This window comes from Fusarium solani (genome assembly GCF_023522795.1).
Source record: "Fusarium solani strain SB1 chromosome Unknown bctg00000008, whole genome shotgun sequence".
Lineage (NCBI taxonomy): Eukaryota > Fungi > Ascomycota > Sordariomycetes > Hypocreales > Nectriaceae > Fusarium > Fusarium solani.
This window is the reverse complement of record NW_027072148.1, coordinates 1,670,936-1,688,856: the sequence shown is the minus strand read 5'-3', so window position 1 is coordinate 1,688,856 and position 17,921 is coordinate 1,670,936. Positions and strand designations below refer to the sequence as shown.

At 52.3% G+C, this 17,921-nt stretch overlaps 8 protein-coding genes across 8 annotated transcripts; 3 read left to right on the top strand and 5 right to left on the bottom strand.

Annotated features, from left to right (window-relative positions):
- Positions 1–147: 147 nt before the first annotated feature.
- Positions 148–1,336, top strand: MRS44_012586 (uncharacterized protein; the record flags this gene model as incomplete). Its single annotated transcript, XM_046276105.2, has 3 exons — positions 148–197; positions 252–534; positions 887–1,336. The coding sequence occupies 3 exons, from the start codon at positions 148–150 to the stop codon at positions 1,334–1,336; spliced, it is 783 nt and encodes a 260-aa protein (XP_046132963.2).
- Positions 1,337–1,950: 614 nt separating this feature from the next.
- MRS44_012585 (uncharacterized protein) lies at positions 1,951–4,060 on the bottom strand (the record flags this gene model as incomplete). Its single annotated transcript, XM_046270910.2, has 4 exons — positions 1,951–2,648; positions 2,701–3,079; positions 3,171–3,673; positions 3,775–4,060. The coding sequence occupies 4 exons, from the start codon at positions 4,058–4,060 to the stop codon at positions 1,951–1,953; spliced, it is 1,866 nt and encodes a 621-aa protein (XP_046132964.1).
- A 2,124-nt stretch (positions 4,061–6,184) lies between these two features.
- On the bottom strand, positions 6,185–6,901 carry MRS44_012584 (uncharacterized protein; the record flags this gene model as incomplete). Its single annotated transcript, XM_065618846.1, has 3 exons — positions 6,185–6,586; positions 6,663–6,684; positions 6,726–6,901. 3 exons carry the CDS (start codon positions 6,899–6,901, stop codon positions 6,185–6,187), a joined length of 600 nt encoding a protein of 199 aa, XP_065474918.1.
- Positions 6,902–7,645: 744 nt separating this feature from the next.
- MRS44_012583 (uncharacterized protein) lies at positions 7,646–8,366 on the bottom strand (the record flags this gene model as incomplete). Its single annotated transcript, XM_046278513.2, has 2 exons — positions 7,646–7,983; positions 8,030–8,366. The coding sequence occupies 2 exons, from the start codon at positions 8,364–8,366 to the stop codon at positions 7,646–7,648; spliced, it is 675 nt and encodes a 224-aa protein (XP_046132966.2).
- Positions 8,367–8,993: 627 nt separating this feature from the next.
- Positions 8,994–11,088, bottom strand: MRS44_012582 (uncharacterized protein; the record flags this gene model as incomplete). Its single annotated transcript, XM_065618845.1, has 2 exons — positions 8,994–10,530; positions 10,577–11,088. 2 exons carry the CDS (start codon positions 11,086–11,088, stop codon positions 8,994–8,996), a joined length of 2,049 nt encoding a protein of 682 aa, XP_065474917.1.
- Positions 11,089–11,890: 802 nt separating this feature from the next.
- MRS44_012581 (uncharacterized protein) lies at positions 11,891–12,701 on the top strand (the record flags this gene model as incomplete). Its single annotated transcript, XM_065618844.1, has 2 exons — positions 11,891–12,063; positions 12,158–12,701. The coding sequence occupies 2 exons, from the start codon at positions 11,891–11,893 to the stop codon at positions 12,699–12,701; spliced, it is 717 nt and encodes a 238-aa protein (XP_065474916.1).
- A 337-nt stretch (positions 12,702–13,038) lies between these two features.
- MRS44_012580 (uncharacterized protein) lies at positions 13,039–15,846 on the bottom strand (the record flags this gene model as incomplete). The annotated part of the gene is made up of 8 exons (XM_065618843.1): positions 13,039–13,635; positions 13,683–14,139; positions 14,705–14,929; positions 14,979–15,075; positions 15,124–15,380; positions 15,427–15,485; positions 15,542–15,780; positions 15,825–15,846. The coding sequence occupies 8 exons, from the start codon at positions 15,844–15,846 to the stop codon at positions 13,039–13,041; spliced, it is 1,953 nt and encodes a 650-aa protein (XP_065474915.1).
- Positions 15,847–16,471: 625 nt separating this feature from the next.
- Positions 16,472–17,705, top strand: MRS44_012579 (uncharacterized protein; the record flags this gene model as incomplete). Its single annotated transcript, XM_065618842.1, has 2 exons — positions 16,472–16,544; positions 16,636–17,705. The coding sequence occupies 2 exons, from the start codon at positions 16,472–16,474 to the stop codon at positions 17,703–17,705; spliced, it is 1,143 nt and encodes a 380-aa protein (XP_065474914.1).
- Positions 17,706–17,921: the final 216 nt, after the last annotated feature.

Sequence of the window (17,921 nt, the reverse complement as noted above, 5' to 3'; positions counted from 1 at the left end):
CTGGTGCTACAAAGTCCCGTGCTTCTCCATCATAAAACGTCGGCTGGAACTATCATTCCTTTTCATCATTGAGAGTCAAAGTTCCTTGACTTTTTTGCTATTCACTTTTCAGTTTCAGTTTGACGCGATTGAGCAAAGTTGCCCATCATGTCTGACCGTGTCCTCGCCGCCTACTGGGCCACGCCCGCCATAGCTCGGTAAGCTACACCACCACTCACCTTTCATCATGCGGCTTGCTAACTGTCTACAAGGAATCTCACTACCGCCACCGTGGTGTTGACCTTGCTCGGCTTTTTCGGCGTGATACCATCGTACTATCTGTTCTATCACCCTTCTTATCTCTTCCAGATGCCTCCTCATCTGTGGCGCCCCATCACGGGCTTCCTCATTGCCTTTGAACGTTTCCCAATGAGCCTGCTCTTTGACGCCTATCATCTGTACAGCTACTGCGCGCAGCTGGAGACCGAGAACGCTCGCTTCCCGCGCAAGGTTGACCTGATTTGGTACATTCTCCTTGTCTGCTCCTGGATTCTGGTAAGCCATCGCTTGTTACCCGTCCCGTGCTCCGTCGTTGTTGTTGCTCTTCTTTGTCTGCCTGTCAAACCCCCCTCATATATCTGCCCGGATAGTGCTTTGCCTCTACAGCTATCACGGTTCCTGGAAATGAGGAAGATCACCCCTACACTTCGGACCGCCCATCATTCGCAAATCCGGGTTGGTCTGCGGTGTAGGCATGGTGGGATGTCTTATGGATGGCTCGTTTGATTCCCAATTCACTCGAGTGGTTTTCTAGCGCCCTACATTTCTATATCATAGCAAATACACTTTTTTCATTATCACCGTACATACATGTCGCGCCCGTTCCCGAGGTTAACGACGTCGCCAGATGATGGATTACCTCTTCGGCTTCGACCATCTGGAGCTCCTGCCCGGCCTCATCCTCGCCATGGTGTATACTGCGACCCAGGACCAACGCGGTCAGAAGGCTCAGTACTTTTTCTTCACCGTCCCCGCCCAAGCGGTCCCCTTCTGCATGATTGCCTTCAGCATGCTCATGCTGGGAGGAAGGCCCATGATCCAGCTTGAGGGTTTGCTTGCTGCCCATATGTACGACTTTCTCACCAGGATCTACCCCGAGTTTGGCGGCGGTCCAGTGCTTCTTCGAGTGCCTGCCTGGCTTGAGTCCATCGTCCGGACGCCTAGAACCGCGAAGAGAACGTATGGCACCGCTGTCCGCCCTTCTGGTCCTTCCACTGGCAGCAGCACCGGCGCAGAGACAGGAGGACCGCTCCCGGACTCGTGGAAATCTCGTGGAAAGGGTCACCGGCTGGGTTGAGGCATGGTTGTCACGCGTGGTCACTGTAAGATTTGTACAATAAGATACCTAGAATCAAGTATGGTCGTTACCAACGTTTGTTCCTTTACTGGAAAGGCATGCCTTCGGTCCTTACTAAGACGGGTTGCCCATTCACCTCGGGTGAAGGTTCAAAAACTCACCAAACTATTCGATCTCGTGGGGGTGGGTTTGCTGAGCTGTGTAGTATCTTTCCCTCACGATGGAGTTTGGGTCATGGGTCTTAATCGCTCATATCATCTCAGGCCCAACCATTATAGAGAGAGAGAGAGAGAGAGAGATCCATGGCTGCACTTCGTCGAATGCTGAAGAAGGTAATCTCTTGGCTTTAGGTTAGGCTACACGCATGGAGGGCTAAAATCACACAAATGGTGAAGGTGACTTGACTCTTTTTTAGAGCTTCTGTGAAGATTCAAGATTGCACTTGTGTGATCAAAGGGATATATATGGACGAAGATTTATTGAAGACGCTACTTGACTTATACATTTTGGCCTCATTGATGTATCAACTGGACATGAAAGCCGTCAATCTGACAAGTGGTATCTCAAACTAAATAAACTATCGTGGTAAAGAACGCGACACGTGTTTGCCTCCTCTATTCGTCGATGCGCTTGTTCTGGTAAGGAGTCTCCTCGTCTGCGGTAGCTCCGGCATGACCCTCGGGCAGCACGTTGAGCTGATCCTCAACATGATCGAGGCTTCGGAACTGGAACCAGAAGCAAGTGCCAGCGATGACGGCCAAGATTGCGACAACAGCGTAGTTCCAAACGAGAAGGGGATCAGCAGCGAGACCGACGAGGGCCTGGCCGAGGGCGGCAGAGAAGGCAGTCATGAACAGGGCAACAGCCTGGACCATGGATCGCATGTTCCTGGGAGCCTTGGAGAAGGCATACTCGAGAGATGTGATGGACGCAAACACCTCGGAGAGAGCGATGAGAACGTATGAGCCTGTCTGTGCCCAGACGTTGATAGGGACAATAGCACAGCTCACCATCTCACCCTCCTCCTCGCTCCAGATCTTTCCAGATGCGTACTTGCCGCACTCGGACTTTTGGTAGATGTAGTGTTGAACAACAGCAGCCCAGATCATGGCTGATGCTCCGCAGAAGAAACCGGCCGTGATCTTCTTGATGGGGGTGAAGCGGATACCGGCCTTTCGAAGGGCGGGGTAGATGAAGAAGTCGTTGAGGGCGATGAAGATCAGGAGAGCAAACGGGTTGAGGTTGGAGAGAATGTCGTTGGGGAGGCCGTGGCGTTCCATGAGAGCGGCCTGTGAGATGAGGTTGTTGTTGACTGGCAACTCGTTAGTTACAAGGAGCATTGAATGGGAACAGCTTCAACTTACTTTGGTTGTAGCAGAGCCAAAAGATGGGATACCACATAAACACAGCACAAGCAGCAAATCCACGAGCCAACTCATCAACCCAAGCATCATCAAAAGTCATCCAGTGAGGTCGAGTCTCATTGGTGAAGCGAGAAGGCTTGACATTGCTCCAGAAAGTTCCGTCGTGCATGTTCTTCCAGGTCTTAAAGGGGTTGATGGACCAGCGGCCCTTCTGAGCGAGGACCCAGACCTTGAGAGCAGGTCCGAGGACGGAGCCGCCCGGCGGTCGGCGCTCGTATCGATGACGGCCCCAGAACATGATGATGGGGCAGATGCAGAGCATGATGGTGGGAAGTGTGTAGGAGAGCCAGAAGCCGATATACTTCTCGGCGTAAACCATCTGGCAAGGAGTTAGTCTTGGTTCGTGAGGTAACACCGCCATCCCTATTGCTATCTACGATACAATAGGGGTCGTTGATATGTTGACTCACAGTAATCTGTCCGACCAAAGCTCCAACATTGATGAAGAAGTAAAACCAACCGTAGATTCTCTCAATAGTGACAGCTGGATCAACAATAACACGCTCACCCGACTTGAGAGTCTTGACGTGCATGTGCTGCTCACCAAGTTGTTCCACAATCAGGGGGTTAACATTTGGCTTGAAACCACCAGTACCGAAACCGATCACAATAATAGCAATGATCATGGCACCAAGAGCACCGCCATCGTTCTTGATAACAGGAGGAACCGCAGAGATGATGAGAATGATGTGTCCGATAATGTCGATGCCCAGGGCGTAGCTGATGGTCTTGTAACGGCCCCAGTACTGGTCGGCAACGTAGGCACCGAGAAGGGGCATGAAGTACTGCCAGAACTGGTTGAAGGTGGTGATTCCGGTCGAGGCTCTCTGGCCCATGCCGAGGGCACCGGGCTGCTCCGGGTCGGAACCGGTCGAGGAGCCCTCAGGGAGAGGCTGTTGGATAAAGTTTGTGACTTGGAGATGTCAGTCTTATCTCAGTATATAAACAACACCAAGAATCAGCAGAGGATCTAAGGCGGCCCTTGTATCAGGGGATGGAAGTGGGCACACTTACACACAACGGTGCATCCATAGTAGGAGAAACGCTCGCAAAGCTCAATGAAAGCAATGCTGAACAGCTTGACGGGAATCGTGTTGGACACTCGTCTCAAGGTCGCGAGCTCCTCAGCATTGGGCAACTCCCCATCAGGGGTAACAGCCGAAACATGGCCGAGGCGAGGATCAGCTGTGAGGGAAGCGCTCTTCTCGATCTGGATGGAAGCCCGCTTCTCGTCAAGAGCTTCGGCGCGTAACTCGGCGGCGGCGATGGGCTCTGCCAGGCTGTCTCCAGCAGGTGCCATTGTGGATGTACTTTGAATCCTGTTGACGATATGCAACTGTGGTATTCTTTGGGGCCGGGTGCTACAAACTCAGTACAGCAGGGGCTCGAGGAAACAGAGCTGCAGCCGGGGCAAGGCCTTTATAAGTGACCACAGTGCCTCGAGGTCTGACGAGGTCCCACCCCGTACAAGTGCGAGTCTCAGAAGGCGACCCAAGGTCTCAATCGCCGACCCAAACGAGAGGGCTATCGTGTAGAGCACCACCAGGAAGGCAAGTGCTACAGGGCATGGGACAAGGAATGCCTCCATCTGCGGGGGCGGTTCAAGGATGGCAGTGGTGAAAGAAGAAGGTCGATATGAAGGCCATGTTATCGAGATCCTCGTGATCATGATACATCAATTGCTGAACTCTAAGTGGCCAGCCAGTCCGAGCAAGGTTGAGATTGGAGACCCCGCGGTGGGGAGTGATGGACGATGCGGAGAGGGTCATAGGAGGAGGGAGCTAGATAGGGAGGGTAGGATCTCAGAGTTGGAAGGATGTTTTACCTTGCCTCCGTGCAACAGTGTATGCTTGGCGTTCGTGATGTTAGGTTGAGTTACACATTTCTAGGGTATATAAGCCGTTGCCATCATTACTGCGAGGGAATTTCTATGTGGTTGTAGAGTATACTGTGAAATATTACTCTTACACGAGATACAGTAATAAGAAACATCGTCGTCAAGGTAGGAAGTTGATCGAGAAGCTCTCATAACTCGGAGGCTTACGTTTACAAGGCCAACAGGCTTCTAGAGAAAGCATCGAACGTTGCTTATCTCGTTGGTTGCGACCATCATTGCCATATCACCCAGTGCCCGTATCTCAGTAAAGCCAAGCACGGAGATGTGTTCCGTGTGAGGTCGGACAGGACGGCCGACGATCCAACTGGTGATTGCCAGGAGCCTCTTGTTCAAAAGTTCCCGGTCAACGTTGCAGCTACCCTGGCACACGCAGTTCTAATCCTTGTGCTCTTTATCGACTACTTGTCCCCCGTGATAAGGCATACCATGCAGGCGACAATATCCCGAGCATGCGGCCGAGAAGTGGCTGTTTTTGTCCTATGCCTCGGGAGTCTATCGCTTGGCCTTCGTTGGCGCCTTGGCTCGACATTTAAATAGGCGGGCTCGAGGACCTTTGTGAGTCTGGGCAGAGAAAAGAGGATGATCCTGACGTGGTGAAGACAAGGGTTCTCCATGCAACATGGATCATGGGAAAGACAGGGACTGGATAACAAGATGGGGTAGATGTCAACTCTGGCCCAACAGCAGCAGGATTATCAACAAGCTACAAAAGTTCAAGGTCACGAGCCAAGGCCAGCATCCATCGCATAGGGAGAAGGATTGGCATGCCAAGCAATGACCCTATCCACAACCGCTCAACCAACGTTACCTTCCTATTCCCGCTTAAGCCCTGCGTCTCCCGCGCGCTAGAAGCATCCTTGAGAGCTTCTTAATTTAAGCTTCTTTTCTATTGACCACCATCACGGCTGCGAGAATCACCCAACGACCAGCCACTGGGGCGCTTAGGGTCGTAACTATCCCGGTCGGGTGGTCGATCCGACATGATTCTCGAAGTACTCTATTGGATTCCTCAATCAGCTCCTGCCCTAGCTGGCGTTGATAACCAGGGTCATTATTCAAGTCTCACCACCATCGGTCTTGAACATGACTGCGGATATCATCGGTCTTTAGATACCATACGCACAAGCGCAAGTGTTATACGCGGAATCAGCTTCGAACCTTCCTATCTTGACTTGCAGTGTTACACTTGACTTGCATTAGAATCACCGGCTTCCGAGGTCCACAGATATGGTGTTGCAACCGCTCCATAGAAACAGCATCTGTAGATCCATGTTAATCTCTGCAGAGGTTATTCAATGGGGCTGTTGGAACATGACAAGATGGCGGTTATTATCTAAACATGTGATAATCTGGAGAGTGGTTTGCTAATCATTAGGAAGAAAAGAGGAGCATTACAGGCTTGACTCTGGATCTTATTACAACATTTTTATGATAGTTCTTAGACTTTTCAGACCCCGTTTAGGTAGATAAATCCGTAAACATCCTCCTGAGCAAGTAGGTATCGATGCCAACCTGTTATTCTCTCTATCACAGTTGACTGGGAGTTGCCGGAGTCGCGCGCAGTCTCTGGCAATCTTCCCCATGTCGGTAGAGATTTGCAAGAGGAGGTCCGAGCCAGCTCGACCACCTTGATGCGGCCGTTGACTCGGTACGTATCGCCCACCAAGGGGACCGCCTGCGTCCCTGTCTCCAGAAGGCGATGATCAGGGTCTTGTTGAACTGCTCGATTCGTGCAGTCTCGCACTGGTCGTAGTTCAGGATGGCTCGTCGGATTGCCAGCTTCATCGTCAGGCCTTCATCCAGGTCGACGTACTTCTGGTTGATGGTAGAAAAGTTGCCACCCCGCCAGAGGAAACCAACGTCGTACGCTCCGATGTTAGGGTGAATGCTCAGGAGCGCCGTGGCGCCCCGCGCACGAGCTGGATCCAGCTACTCGGCCTGTCCCTTCTTTCGCTTCATGGGGGTAATGGGGAGGTGGTCGTTGAGCTTTCCGACCGGAACAGACATCTGTTCCTTCTTCTTGTCGGCTAGGATTGGCAAGGGGATAAAGTCATATGCCGATGTCTACCTGTTAAAGAATTCCTCGAAGAATTGGGCCTTGAACGTCGTCGTAATACTGATGGCTGTTGCCCCGCCGCTGGGTCTCATGGTGACCCAGCGCTCTAGCAGATCATAAAGGGACTCCTTCTCACGCTCCGAGAGATCTGCGTCGGTCGTGATCTCTTTGCCCGGCTCGCGAACCATGTTTTCAACTTGACTGCCGGCAGGGGTAACAAGCGGCATTGGTTCGCTCGTCGTGTAGGATGAGATCAGTCGTGCTTGTTGGGAGAATGAAGAGTGTTTTCGGCGAGCTTTGGCAATCGAATAGAGTATGTAGATGATAGGACATCCTTAGGAAGAGAGTAGACTTGTCTAAAGGAAGTCAAATAATTATTCTCTGAGCACTTTAATAGTAAATAGTTTTCTATTGAACCAATAGACTCTTTTCACCTATTTGGGGTTCATGGGTTAATGGTGAATAGAGGACAGTGCTCTCAAGGCGGTGCACTGAGTGATAGAGTGTAGCCTGTTGACAAGACTCATCGAAGGGCTTTTAGGTTCAAAAGAGTTCAACGGTGTTTCTCAGAATAACGCATTCTTGATGACAGTGACCACATCAAGGAGCTTGCGGACTGGGAAACAAACTGTGTGAGCAGGGAGTAACAGTTGACGTCTTAAAAATTGGGAGGTGTCATGATGGAAGTCTGCTGTCATGAGGTCACGGACAAAGGACACAATCTAGGCAATACATCAGGGCATTCGTTATCTGCAAAGACATTGTCGATTGCTGAGATCTAAAGCACCAAGCCTATCCAATGGCTCTCGCTCATGACATAGCTGCGAGGTGATCCGTCAAGATACCCGAAACATGATCCTTTTATATCCAGCTCCAATCCGTCTAACCCCCACTTTTTAACCCTCTATTACACACCCCAATTAACCAACCGCTTACAACTTGCCCTTGAGCAGGTTCGAAATCATCTCCCGGCCAGTAATGCGCGTCGTGTGCCACAGCGTGGGGAAGTCGAGGGTGCTCGACAGGCCGTCGGCGAAGCCAAAGAAGAGCATGGGGGGGATCCAGCCGCGGGCGTACTCGAGCGCGAAGCAGCTCTCGGGCATCTTGTACTGCTTCACGTCGCCACGGCGGAGGTGGTGGATGCTGCCGGGAGGGTACACCTCGGGCTCGTACGAGCCGGGCACGTAGGCAAGCTGGGTGCCGCTGAGGATGTGGAAGTAATCGTCGGCCGTGTGGCGGCCTGAGTGGCCCTCGGTGCCGATCGCGGTGCCTGAGTTTGTTAGTCAGGGGTTTTTAGGTAGATCAGGGGAACAAACCAAAGATGATGAGGTACTCGGTCACACTGGCGTGGATAATGTACATGGCGCCCATGGCACCGCCAGCGTTGTTAAACACCCACTCCTCATTGAGGTTGACATGCGCAGGAGTCTTCTCGTTGAGCTCGGTAACGATGTACTCCACCACGGCCCTGGTGTTGTTGCCGTGCTCAGCCAGCGCGCGCTTCGACACGTCGTCCAGGTGCTGCAGATCAAAGATGTAGAACTTTTCGAGGTTCTGCTCCAGCACGTAGAAAACCGACGCCAGGAGGGCGGTCAGGAGGCCGAGAATGCCTAGGAGCCGGCTGATGCCGGACTGAGGCTGCGTCTTGGGCATGGCGAATACACGAGAAAGAACGAGTCCACGGGGAGAGAGCGCTCAGAGGAGATCACCACGGCTCAATTGACTTGACCAGACACGTTGGGGACGAGGAATTGAAATACGCCGTCTCCCCCAAAACAAGGGGATTTTAGGACGGGACCCTGCAGCTCCGAGAGCTAATCTGCCGCGTCTCACCGCTCGGCGCCCGTGCTTCCCGCGTCCCGGAATGAGCCCATTCGCCCTGCCCCGGACCCTCCGCATTCCGAGCGATAATTCTCCGCTCTCGGTTGCGTCCCGGCCCTTGGCGCAATAAACGCCATACAGCCTCCTCGTTTTCGTATTTGTATAGCGTATTCGCTGTCTGTCTATTCGAAGTCCGTCTGGTCAGGAACTCGTTCTATTGGTCTACCTATGCTGCCCGTCAAACAAAGACAGCGCCTTTCTTTTCCCTCTTCACCGCATACCTTGCCTCGCGTTCTGTTGCACCTATTTGCACATTATGACCATTGATTGGTAATAGACGCATCAAGCAAACAAAGCATAAACTCCTGATTCCGTATCCGTCCCTGCAAACATGTCCCGTTTGAGTCCGTCTTTATAGTGCTACACGTGGTAAACTCCCTCCCTCTCGTTCATCACTGCTTAGTCCATATCCGAGTCACCCATGACCTCCGTACGGTCAGCGTCATCGGCGTCGTCGTCAGCCCGTTCCTCATCCTCATGGAGAACTGTCTGGTCTTCGACATCATCCATAGTGACATCGCCCATCGTGACATCTCCTGCTGTCATGTCCCCTACTGTGATATCTCCTACTGTGGCATCTCCCACTGTAATATCACCGAGTGTCATGTCACCAAGAGTCACATCGCCATTGGCATCACCGTTGGTGCCGTCATGCCCCTTGCCATCTTCGTGGTCGTCGCCATTTCCATCCTTGTCATCGTCCTCAGCCTTCTTTGGCTTGGGTCGCTTGATGGTAGGGATCACTCCTAGCTCTGCTGCTCGAGGGGCCCAACGAGACAGACGTCGTGTTGATCGCCTCAAAGCGGCGGCATAGGCGCTGACTTCCTCGCCGAAATCATCCTCTTCCTTGGATAGGAGGCACAGCCCTCCCACACCCTTCTCGCGGAACGGTCCTGGCGTCTTGTCTCCGTAGGCCAAGTTTTGAGGAGCTGAATTCTCATCGTCGCTGTCTTCAAAGGGGTCATCCACCTCTTGAAGTCGTCGATATGCTCGGAAGATTGCACCATCCTTGCGCCTCGACTTACGACTCTTGTGATGTTGGCGGCGAAGACCACGATCAAGTATATACTCGACCCTTTGGCTTCGATTTCGTTCCACAGCGAGTTGGTGTGCTGTCGGCGGACGAGGTTTTCGAGCGACAACACCTTCGTTGGCATGATGCGCCGGTGACGAGCCTTCAAATATCTGGTACTTCAGTGGGGCACCTCTCCGGCCAGAGTTAAGGGCGCGACCCAGTGCTCGAGGTGGTGGCGTTGACCTGGTACTATCCATATCAGATTCGTGCTTCGAAGGTCTGATACGTGGAAGTATCGCAGGCCCATCGTCGGCAAACGATGGTCGCATTTTGCCTCGCTTGGTTTCTCTCTCGTTGAGATAGGCCTGATCCATCTCCAGGATCTTAGCGCGCATCTTCTGTTTGGCCCGACCGAACTCCATCTCCTCCTCAGTGTCTACGTTCTCCTTTGCCTGTTCAGCGGGCGTCATTTGTGTTAGTCGAGGCACACCTTGGTTCGCGACATCCAAGCCGTAATCAACACCGGGGCCGAAAGGGTTCTCTTCGCAACCCTCCTCTGTAAAATCGGACTCAAGGTAGAACCACATGAGCCAAAGAAAGGCCTTTGCTCGTGACTCACTGGTGTAGTGAGTCTTCATGATGAGATCATGGAATTCGCGCTGGCGAGGGAAATGTAACTCAGCGACCTTCTGTGCTGTGTTGCACATGACGAAGATGAGGTTGACAGGGTTTGTGCGAGGGATGTCTCTTTGCTTGATCTTATCAAGCGTCCCGGGCTCGTCGCGATCTTCCGCTCCACCCTTTAGAATTGACTTGAGGCGAGGCGCATCCTGGAGTTGCTTATAGGCGTGGGGATCCTGGTGGGCCTGGAGGGAGGGAATGGCATGGTAGGTACGGAGCTGAGCTCTCATTTCGGGAAGACTGGAGGCGAATTAGCATGGTGCAAGTACAGGTGGCGGTGCATCACCCACAGTTGAGAGTCGTGTTCATGCGGCCCATGTTGACGAGGAGGCAGACCATGGCCATGCCCTTAGCGGCTTCTCTATCACTAAGGAGCTTGTCGCGAAGGACCTTGCTGGTCTTGGAGCTGCGGGACATGGTATCGATGTAGAGATCGGCAAAGTTCTGTTTGCCGAGGCGCTCCGGTTCGTACGAATTGGTGAAGACGGCTTGCTCATTGTCAAAAACGGCCTTGAGGAAGTCGTATTGAATGTCGGCTCTCCACAGAGGCTCGCCATCCTCCTTCTTCAAGTGGCGGATCTTGCCGATTTGCGGTTGATTCCCAGTATCCTTATTCTGCGATCCTTTGCCCTTGGAGCGCGAGGACTTTTCCTGCGGTTCAGGAGTGGCATTGGCCATCTGAGTGTCGTCATCCTCGGTCATTGCGCGAGACACGAAGGACTTGCTCTCTGGATGAGCAGGGGAGCTTGGAGGGTCCATCTCCGACGTGGCGGCGAGGGAGGCAGGCGATGCTGCCATGATGAAGGAGGGGAAGGTGGTCGATGATGGAGAGAAAAGTGGTGGTGGTAGATGAGGCTGAAGGGAGTCTCGTTGGGGCTAACGTCGCATCGCGAACTGCAATTTGTTGTTGGTGAAATAGTCGACGATGTAGAAAAGGCGAGGCTCGTCGATGAATTTATCGTCGATTGCGCGTCGAGGGCGTTTGCGAGGTGAGGGCGATTGTGATTATGCTCGGGCGAGGTTTTCAGCCCTTGACGTGGTGAGAAGGAGAAGCGAAGTTGGCAGCTCCTGTCCTCGGGCCTCGCCTTAGTTAGCACCACGGATGCGCCTGCCTCTGCCACAGCGAGCGCTGAAGCGCGTCAGGACCACCGCGGTGATTCACTGAAGCTCGTGTGGCTGGTGACTGGGTCCCTGTGGCTTAACCTTCCAGTGCCTGCAGGTGACAATGCACCTGTGGCGCGTGAAGGCCCGTGCTGGTCGCTGCAACAGCCAAGCTAGCCCAGGCCAGTCGCTCTCTGTCGTGTTTTCCTTAACGGGGAGCCCGTTCACCCTCAACTCTCTTTGAGCAAGCAACGTCAACAAAGCCCACGAACAAGGGAGCAACCGGCCTCACAACGGCCTCGGCCTGGATCAAGAGGATACTAACCAATAGGTACACTACACGAAAGTGCGTCTGGCAGTTTTATTGTTCTGAGCTGACTGTCTGAACTATCCTCGGGAGCATCACGGTCGCTATCAGATCCACGATCAAGCTTGTTGAACCACCCGCGCAAAACACTCCAAGCTTTGCTGCTTCTGCCAATCTCCCTCCTACCTCATCATGGCCACTCCTGTCAAGACGACCACCATCGGCGGCCCTCCTGTGACTGACAGCCCCGGAACTTGGCGTCACCCGCGACTGGATGAAATCACCAGGCGACGCAATGCGACCACCTTTTCTGAGAAGAATGTGCGCCAAATAGCCTACAATGTTATCGCGCTGCTAGGCTTTTGGTCCGCGCAGCTTCTCGCTAGACTAAACATTGGTTCTAAAGCGTTGGTTGCCTGACAACTCCCTGGCTTGACTGTAGCTGACTTGAACCTATAGCGTTCCCACCTCCTTCAGGATATACCTGAGCTGGGCGTGGTTTATTCTCCAGCTCATCCCATTCATCAATATTGGCATCGCGTGCCTCCCCTTGATCCGACCGAAAGACGATCTCTCCGACATCCCCCTCACAGCCGCTCAGCGCTCCCTGCTGGGCCTCGAGCCTTCCTCGGCCGCGCCGACTCCCGATGCTCAGTTTAGTACGCCGCCTCGATACTCGCGCACGCCCTCCATAGCTGGCTCTGTTGGAAGTCGGGGAAGCTACACCAGCTCACCTCTCTCTGGTCGGGGTAGCCCTGCTCTCCAGGGGTCGACCGGCTCACCACTGGGAAGCCCTCTTTTCCAGAAGAGTGTGAACTTTGGAAACGGGAGGAGGTCTTCTATCGGGTCTGCGAGCCAATTTGGCGCCAGCTCCACAACCATTCCGTTCTCTGACCCTACCTCTCCTAGCCCGTCAGGAGGCAAGCGAACGAGTGTTGGACTGAACAGCAAGTGGCTGTATGAGAAGGGTCGACGATCGTCGGGTAATGCCTGGAACCTTTAAAGAGGGTTATGTAATGATGAGGGCAGTGGGAAGCATCTGCAAATGCTACGTGAGAAGGAAGGATTGTTGCATGTACTACATCCGGAGCCTGGACTTGGCAGTCGCATTGACTGACGGCGTTGTGTATACGATCAATGGAAATACGGCATTCATGAACTTGTTTGTTCATAGATCATTGGCCATGGAGCACTTGTGACCTTAAGAGAAGCAACAGACTAATGAAGATATCCAAGGGATGGGACAGGATGTTTGTGCCTCAAAGCTGCAACGAAGCTAGGGAGACACTGCACAACAAAGAGGACGAAACTATTCCCTCAACCGTTTTTTAGCCTATTGGTCAACTTTGACCTTCATTTCCAATCGTCACAACGGGTCGACCTGTGAAAGTATGCGCGGCTACTTTGGTCGGTATGTCCTCTGCTTCCTCCATGGGTATCAAAGTCAAGTGGCTGAGAACCCCATGCTCAACAACGGCATCCATCATGCCCCTGACCTCGTCCATGCTGCAGAAAATAGTTCCCTTGACTACAATCTCCTTGAACATGAGGTTCATGGGATCAAATTTGAACCCCCCCTCAGGGAAGCCAACAGCCACACAGACTCCCCTTGGTTGTAGACGTTGGGCTGCCCAATCGTTTGCAGCATCATCGCCAGTACAGACGATGGCAGCATTCAAACCTAGGCCATCTGTAAAGTCTGAGATCTTTTGGACTGTGTCTTCGTTGTCGAAGTTGACGATGAGATCGGGCTTGAGATGAGCTGGAACTTCTGAGGCGAGTTTCAGTCCGATTTCGTGCTTGTCGACGGCTACCACACGGTAGCCTTGGGCTTTTGCAAACTGCACGCCTAAGACTCCGAGACCGCCTACGCCGATGATTGCTACCGATTGCCCCTTTTGTAGCTCGGCCTGGTTAATGGCGTGCCAAACGGTTGCCTGGGGTTGTTAGCACAGTGACTTGGATCCCGGTGAAGTGAACTTACACCGGCACACATTAAAGGGGCGGCCTGTTCAAAAGACACAGCATCTGGCAAGTGGACAACAGCATCATGTGAAGCAGTCATATACTCGGCGAAACCACCGTTGGCCCGAGTGATGCCACACATGGTCCTGTTTTCGCAGAAGCGAGGATCCAGCGATTTGATAGTCTTCTTGGTCCATGTACAGCCCATACAAGCATCGCATGGCTTTTGAAAGTTGGTGACGCCCACACGATCTCCTACATGCCAACTGTCTGGAACATCGGGCCCGAGACTGACTATTGTGCCCGCTGGTTCGTGGGAGCCGATAAAGGGCAGCGGTTCTTGGCTTATTCCATGGTATACCATGAGATCTGTGTGGCAGAAGCCAGAGGCGGAAACGCGGATTAGAACTTCGCTTGGACCTGGAGTCGGGACTGGGACATTGTCGTGAAGTTGATAGTCTTTGTTGTACTGTGCTCTATGAATTGGATATCAAGAAGCTGGTTGATGAGCACCTTACCTCTACTAATCTCAACGCCCTCATTGTCTCAGGGATTTGGGACGAGCTCGACATTTTGTGCAGGATACGGAACGGTCAATGAGGCTCACACATAGCATTCATCGTCTTCACAGCAGCAGCCGTTCGTGATGCGCTGGCTTCTTATATCACCAGCCAAAAGGCGAGGTGATACGGCGCATGGCTGGGCACCTCGTCCTTAGCAATTATGACGAAATGGCACATTAGTGCTCACGCTGACGGATGATAGATGATAGCTTATTCAGGACTGAGTTCTGTCATGCAACCGCATTCAGAAATACTGGCAGAGGATTGATTGCTTATTCTCCGTGGTGTATAAACCCTCCTTGTACGAGTTCATGATGTGCTTCCAATCACACGAGAGTCCTCAAGGTCATTCAGATGCTCGATTCAATACGCGTGTTTCTAGGTCTACCTTGTTTGCATATAGCCAAGCTTTGGGACACATTATGCAGCCTGCCACCAGCCCCGCGCAACACCTGAGACATACCTCTACCACTCTTACAACCTCGCGATATGCCCATCTTTTTCGTTCTCAAAGACATTTGTAAGCGTACCAATATGAGGCAGAATCTCCACCGAAAACTCATCGCCTCCCTTTAGTGAATCCTTGGGCGTCCTTCCCATTCCTACGCCGGCAGGGGTTCCAGTGATGATGACAGTTCCTGGAGGCAGTGTCGTGCTCTGAGATAGCCAGCTGACGATTTGGGGGATGCTGAAGATCAGGTCGCTGAAACCTGGTTAACAATGTGTGTCATATTGGCGTTGGGGGAACTTACTCGATACCGCTTTCTTGAACGACCTCATTGTTCTTGATGCCCCGCAGGTACAGTTTGGAAGGATCAGGAATCGAAGACTTGAGGGCAAGTGTAGGGCCTTCAAAGAGTTAGTCAAGTTCTCATTGCTCGTCAAAAAAGTACTCACCCAGCGGGCAGGCTCCATCAAAGCTCTTAGAAAAGGACCATTGGGACTGGTTAAGCTGCTGAGTACGGCTAGACACGTCGTTGGCAGCAGTGTATCCGAGGACATAGTCTAGAGCATCCGCTTCGCTGACGTTCTTAGCTGCCTTGCCAATGACCACAGCCAGCTCTGCTTCGTAGTCGCCAGAGTTGTCAACCTGGGTGACACTGGGGATGATTCCCCGAGCTGGCCAGGGATCAAGTATGGTTGTGCTGGGTTTCCTGCGCAAATGTCAGCTCTGATGAGAGTGGTCAAGACGTCACGTACATGAAAACTGTTGGGATTGTTGGAGGTTCAACGCCAACCTCGGCGGCATGTTTCCGATACTGAGGTGAGGCAATTAACTTATGACTTCAACTTCAAGTATGACGGGAATACATACGTTCAAGCCAATGCATCGAACGGTGCCAACCTCGCTTTGTGCAAGGGGTGAAAGCACACGCTCAATGGTCTCAGTAGCGCCGGTTGAATCTCCAGGCGCCAGAACAGAAGAGCCTGACCAGACATTCACGGCAACCTCACGGCCTTTACGCAGCGCAGCGCCGACATCAATGTCCTTGTCTGCGGGCTGACCGATAAGAATCTTGGAAGGATTAGATTTAGGCACGAAGCGCACGAGGCCTGTTGATGTTAGAAGGTGATAGCTACCACAAGAGGAGACTCACGCTGGAGAGCTGCTGCTGCCATGATTAAGGTCTGTGATATCAACTCCAAAGGTTTCAAAAGAAAAATAGTCCGAGATACGGGGACTGCAAGCTCTTAAATGACGAAATCTAGATATGCATGGGTCAGTTGTAATAAGCGCCCTGTAGCAATGCCGGTTTCGGCACCACTTACACCGACAATCGGAATGCGGGGCCGGAAATGCGGGGGACGTTTCGGGGGTGACCGGCATCGAGTCTCGGGCCACTAGACCAGCGCTGATTCAAACCGTATAACCAGATTGGCCTCGGAATTATATACTAATTAGATTAACTGTGTGTCCTTCCGTGCTTCTCTGGGGCCCGGGATGCTCCTTATGCTGACCAATTGGCATCCATATGTCTTCCGTCTATCCTAGTTATTGCACCCGGCGAGAAGTCCATGCAAGAGCTCCGGCTATCTATATCCCGAGGTTGACATTGACTACTCCTCAGCTCACTTCTCTCTTTCATCTAAACTCCAACTGAAGCGACACAATTACCATATATCATCATCACGAGTCTAACAGCAGTCATGGCATCCCAATCTTCCTCGCCCAAAGATGCCCGCAGCTTCCGTGAACATCTGCCGGATCTGACCATCCCCCGCTTTACAACCATGCAGAAGCAAGATGTTTACGAATACGCCAAAGCGTTCAAAGAGAACAAGCAACCGCCATGGCTTCATGCTCTTTACTGCCACTGGTTGGAGTTATTCAAGGAGCCATTCAAAGGGGTCACAAATGACGGCAGGTGACAGCTTTGCCAACGTCTCATGTCAACTAACACAATTCAGGCAATGTTCGACATGGAATCTTTGGCCTACAAGACGACGGTATTCCTATCAAAGATATCGTCCATGCCGCGAACGGGCTTGTTCAACTTCTTGATGAAAAGCAGCGCCAAAAGACATGGTATCACATTGACTCGCCCGAATGGCGCACTTGGTCCAATCCCGAGTTTCTTCTCAGCGACAAGGGCATTCGGCTCGATGAAGTCTCTTCTGAGCAACGCACCGCGGTCATGCGGATTTTAGAACTAACACTTTCCCCTGAGGGATACCAAAAGGCGTTGGGAGCCATGCGCATCAACGGCTTCCTAGGTGAACTTGTCAAGGTCCCGGTCATCATGAATGAGTGGTCCTACAACTTTGTCCTCTTTGGTGAACCTGGCACTGAGAAACCTTGGGGCTTCTCATTCTACGGCCACCATCTCTGCCTCAACATTCTGCTTTACAAAACCCAGATTGTCGTCTCACCCTGGTTTACTGGAGCCGAGCCCAATCTCATCGATGAAGGCCCATATAAGGGAACACGCATCCTACAGACCGAAGAGCGCCTGGGGCTAGAATTGATGACTAGTCTTTCGACTGAGAAGAAGGAGAAAGCACAGATATTCACGCTCATGAAAGACCCCAAGATGCCCGAGGGACGTTGGAATCACGACGATCAGAGACACCTTTGCGGCGCCTACCGGGACAATCGTATCGTTCCATACGAGGGAATTCTAGTAGCCGACATGACACCAGCGCAGCAGGATATTATCCTGGCCATCAGCAAGGAGTATCTTCTCTACCTCCCACAGAAAGCACGTCAGAACCGACTCGACCAGATCAAGTCATGGTTTCGCGAAACCTACTTCTGCTGGATTGGAGGCTGGGCAGAGCATGACCCATTCTACTATCGCATCCAGAGCCCCGTGGTCGTCATAGAATTTGACCACCACTCGGGGGTTTTCCTCACCAACAAAGAGCCGGCCAAGTTCCACATCCACACTTTGCTAAGGACGCCAAATGGAGGTGACTACGGCATGGCCCTTCGACTTCTGATGTCTCAAGTAAAGCAGGAGTTTGTGTGGAAAGGATAAACCAGCAGGTGCTTGTTAGAAGTTTAGTTTAGTTGGTACAGTGGTTGAGTAGTTTTCATTGCAAGCGTGAGTGGTCCTGCACCGTACAAAGGGAGATTGACAGTTGTGGAAGGTTTTTTAAATGACCCCGATCTTGTACCGCGCGTGTCTATACAGTGTTAAATGATGAAGAGACATATCTATCTATTCACGTAAGATTATGCTCATGATTTTATG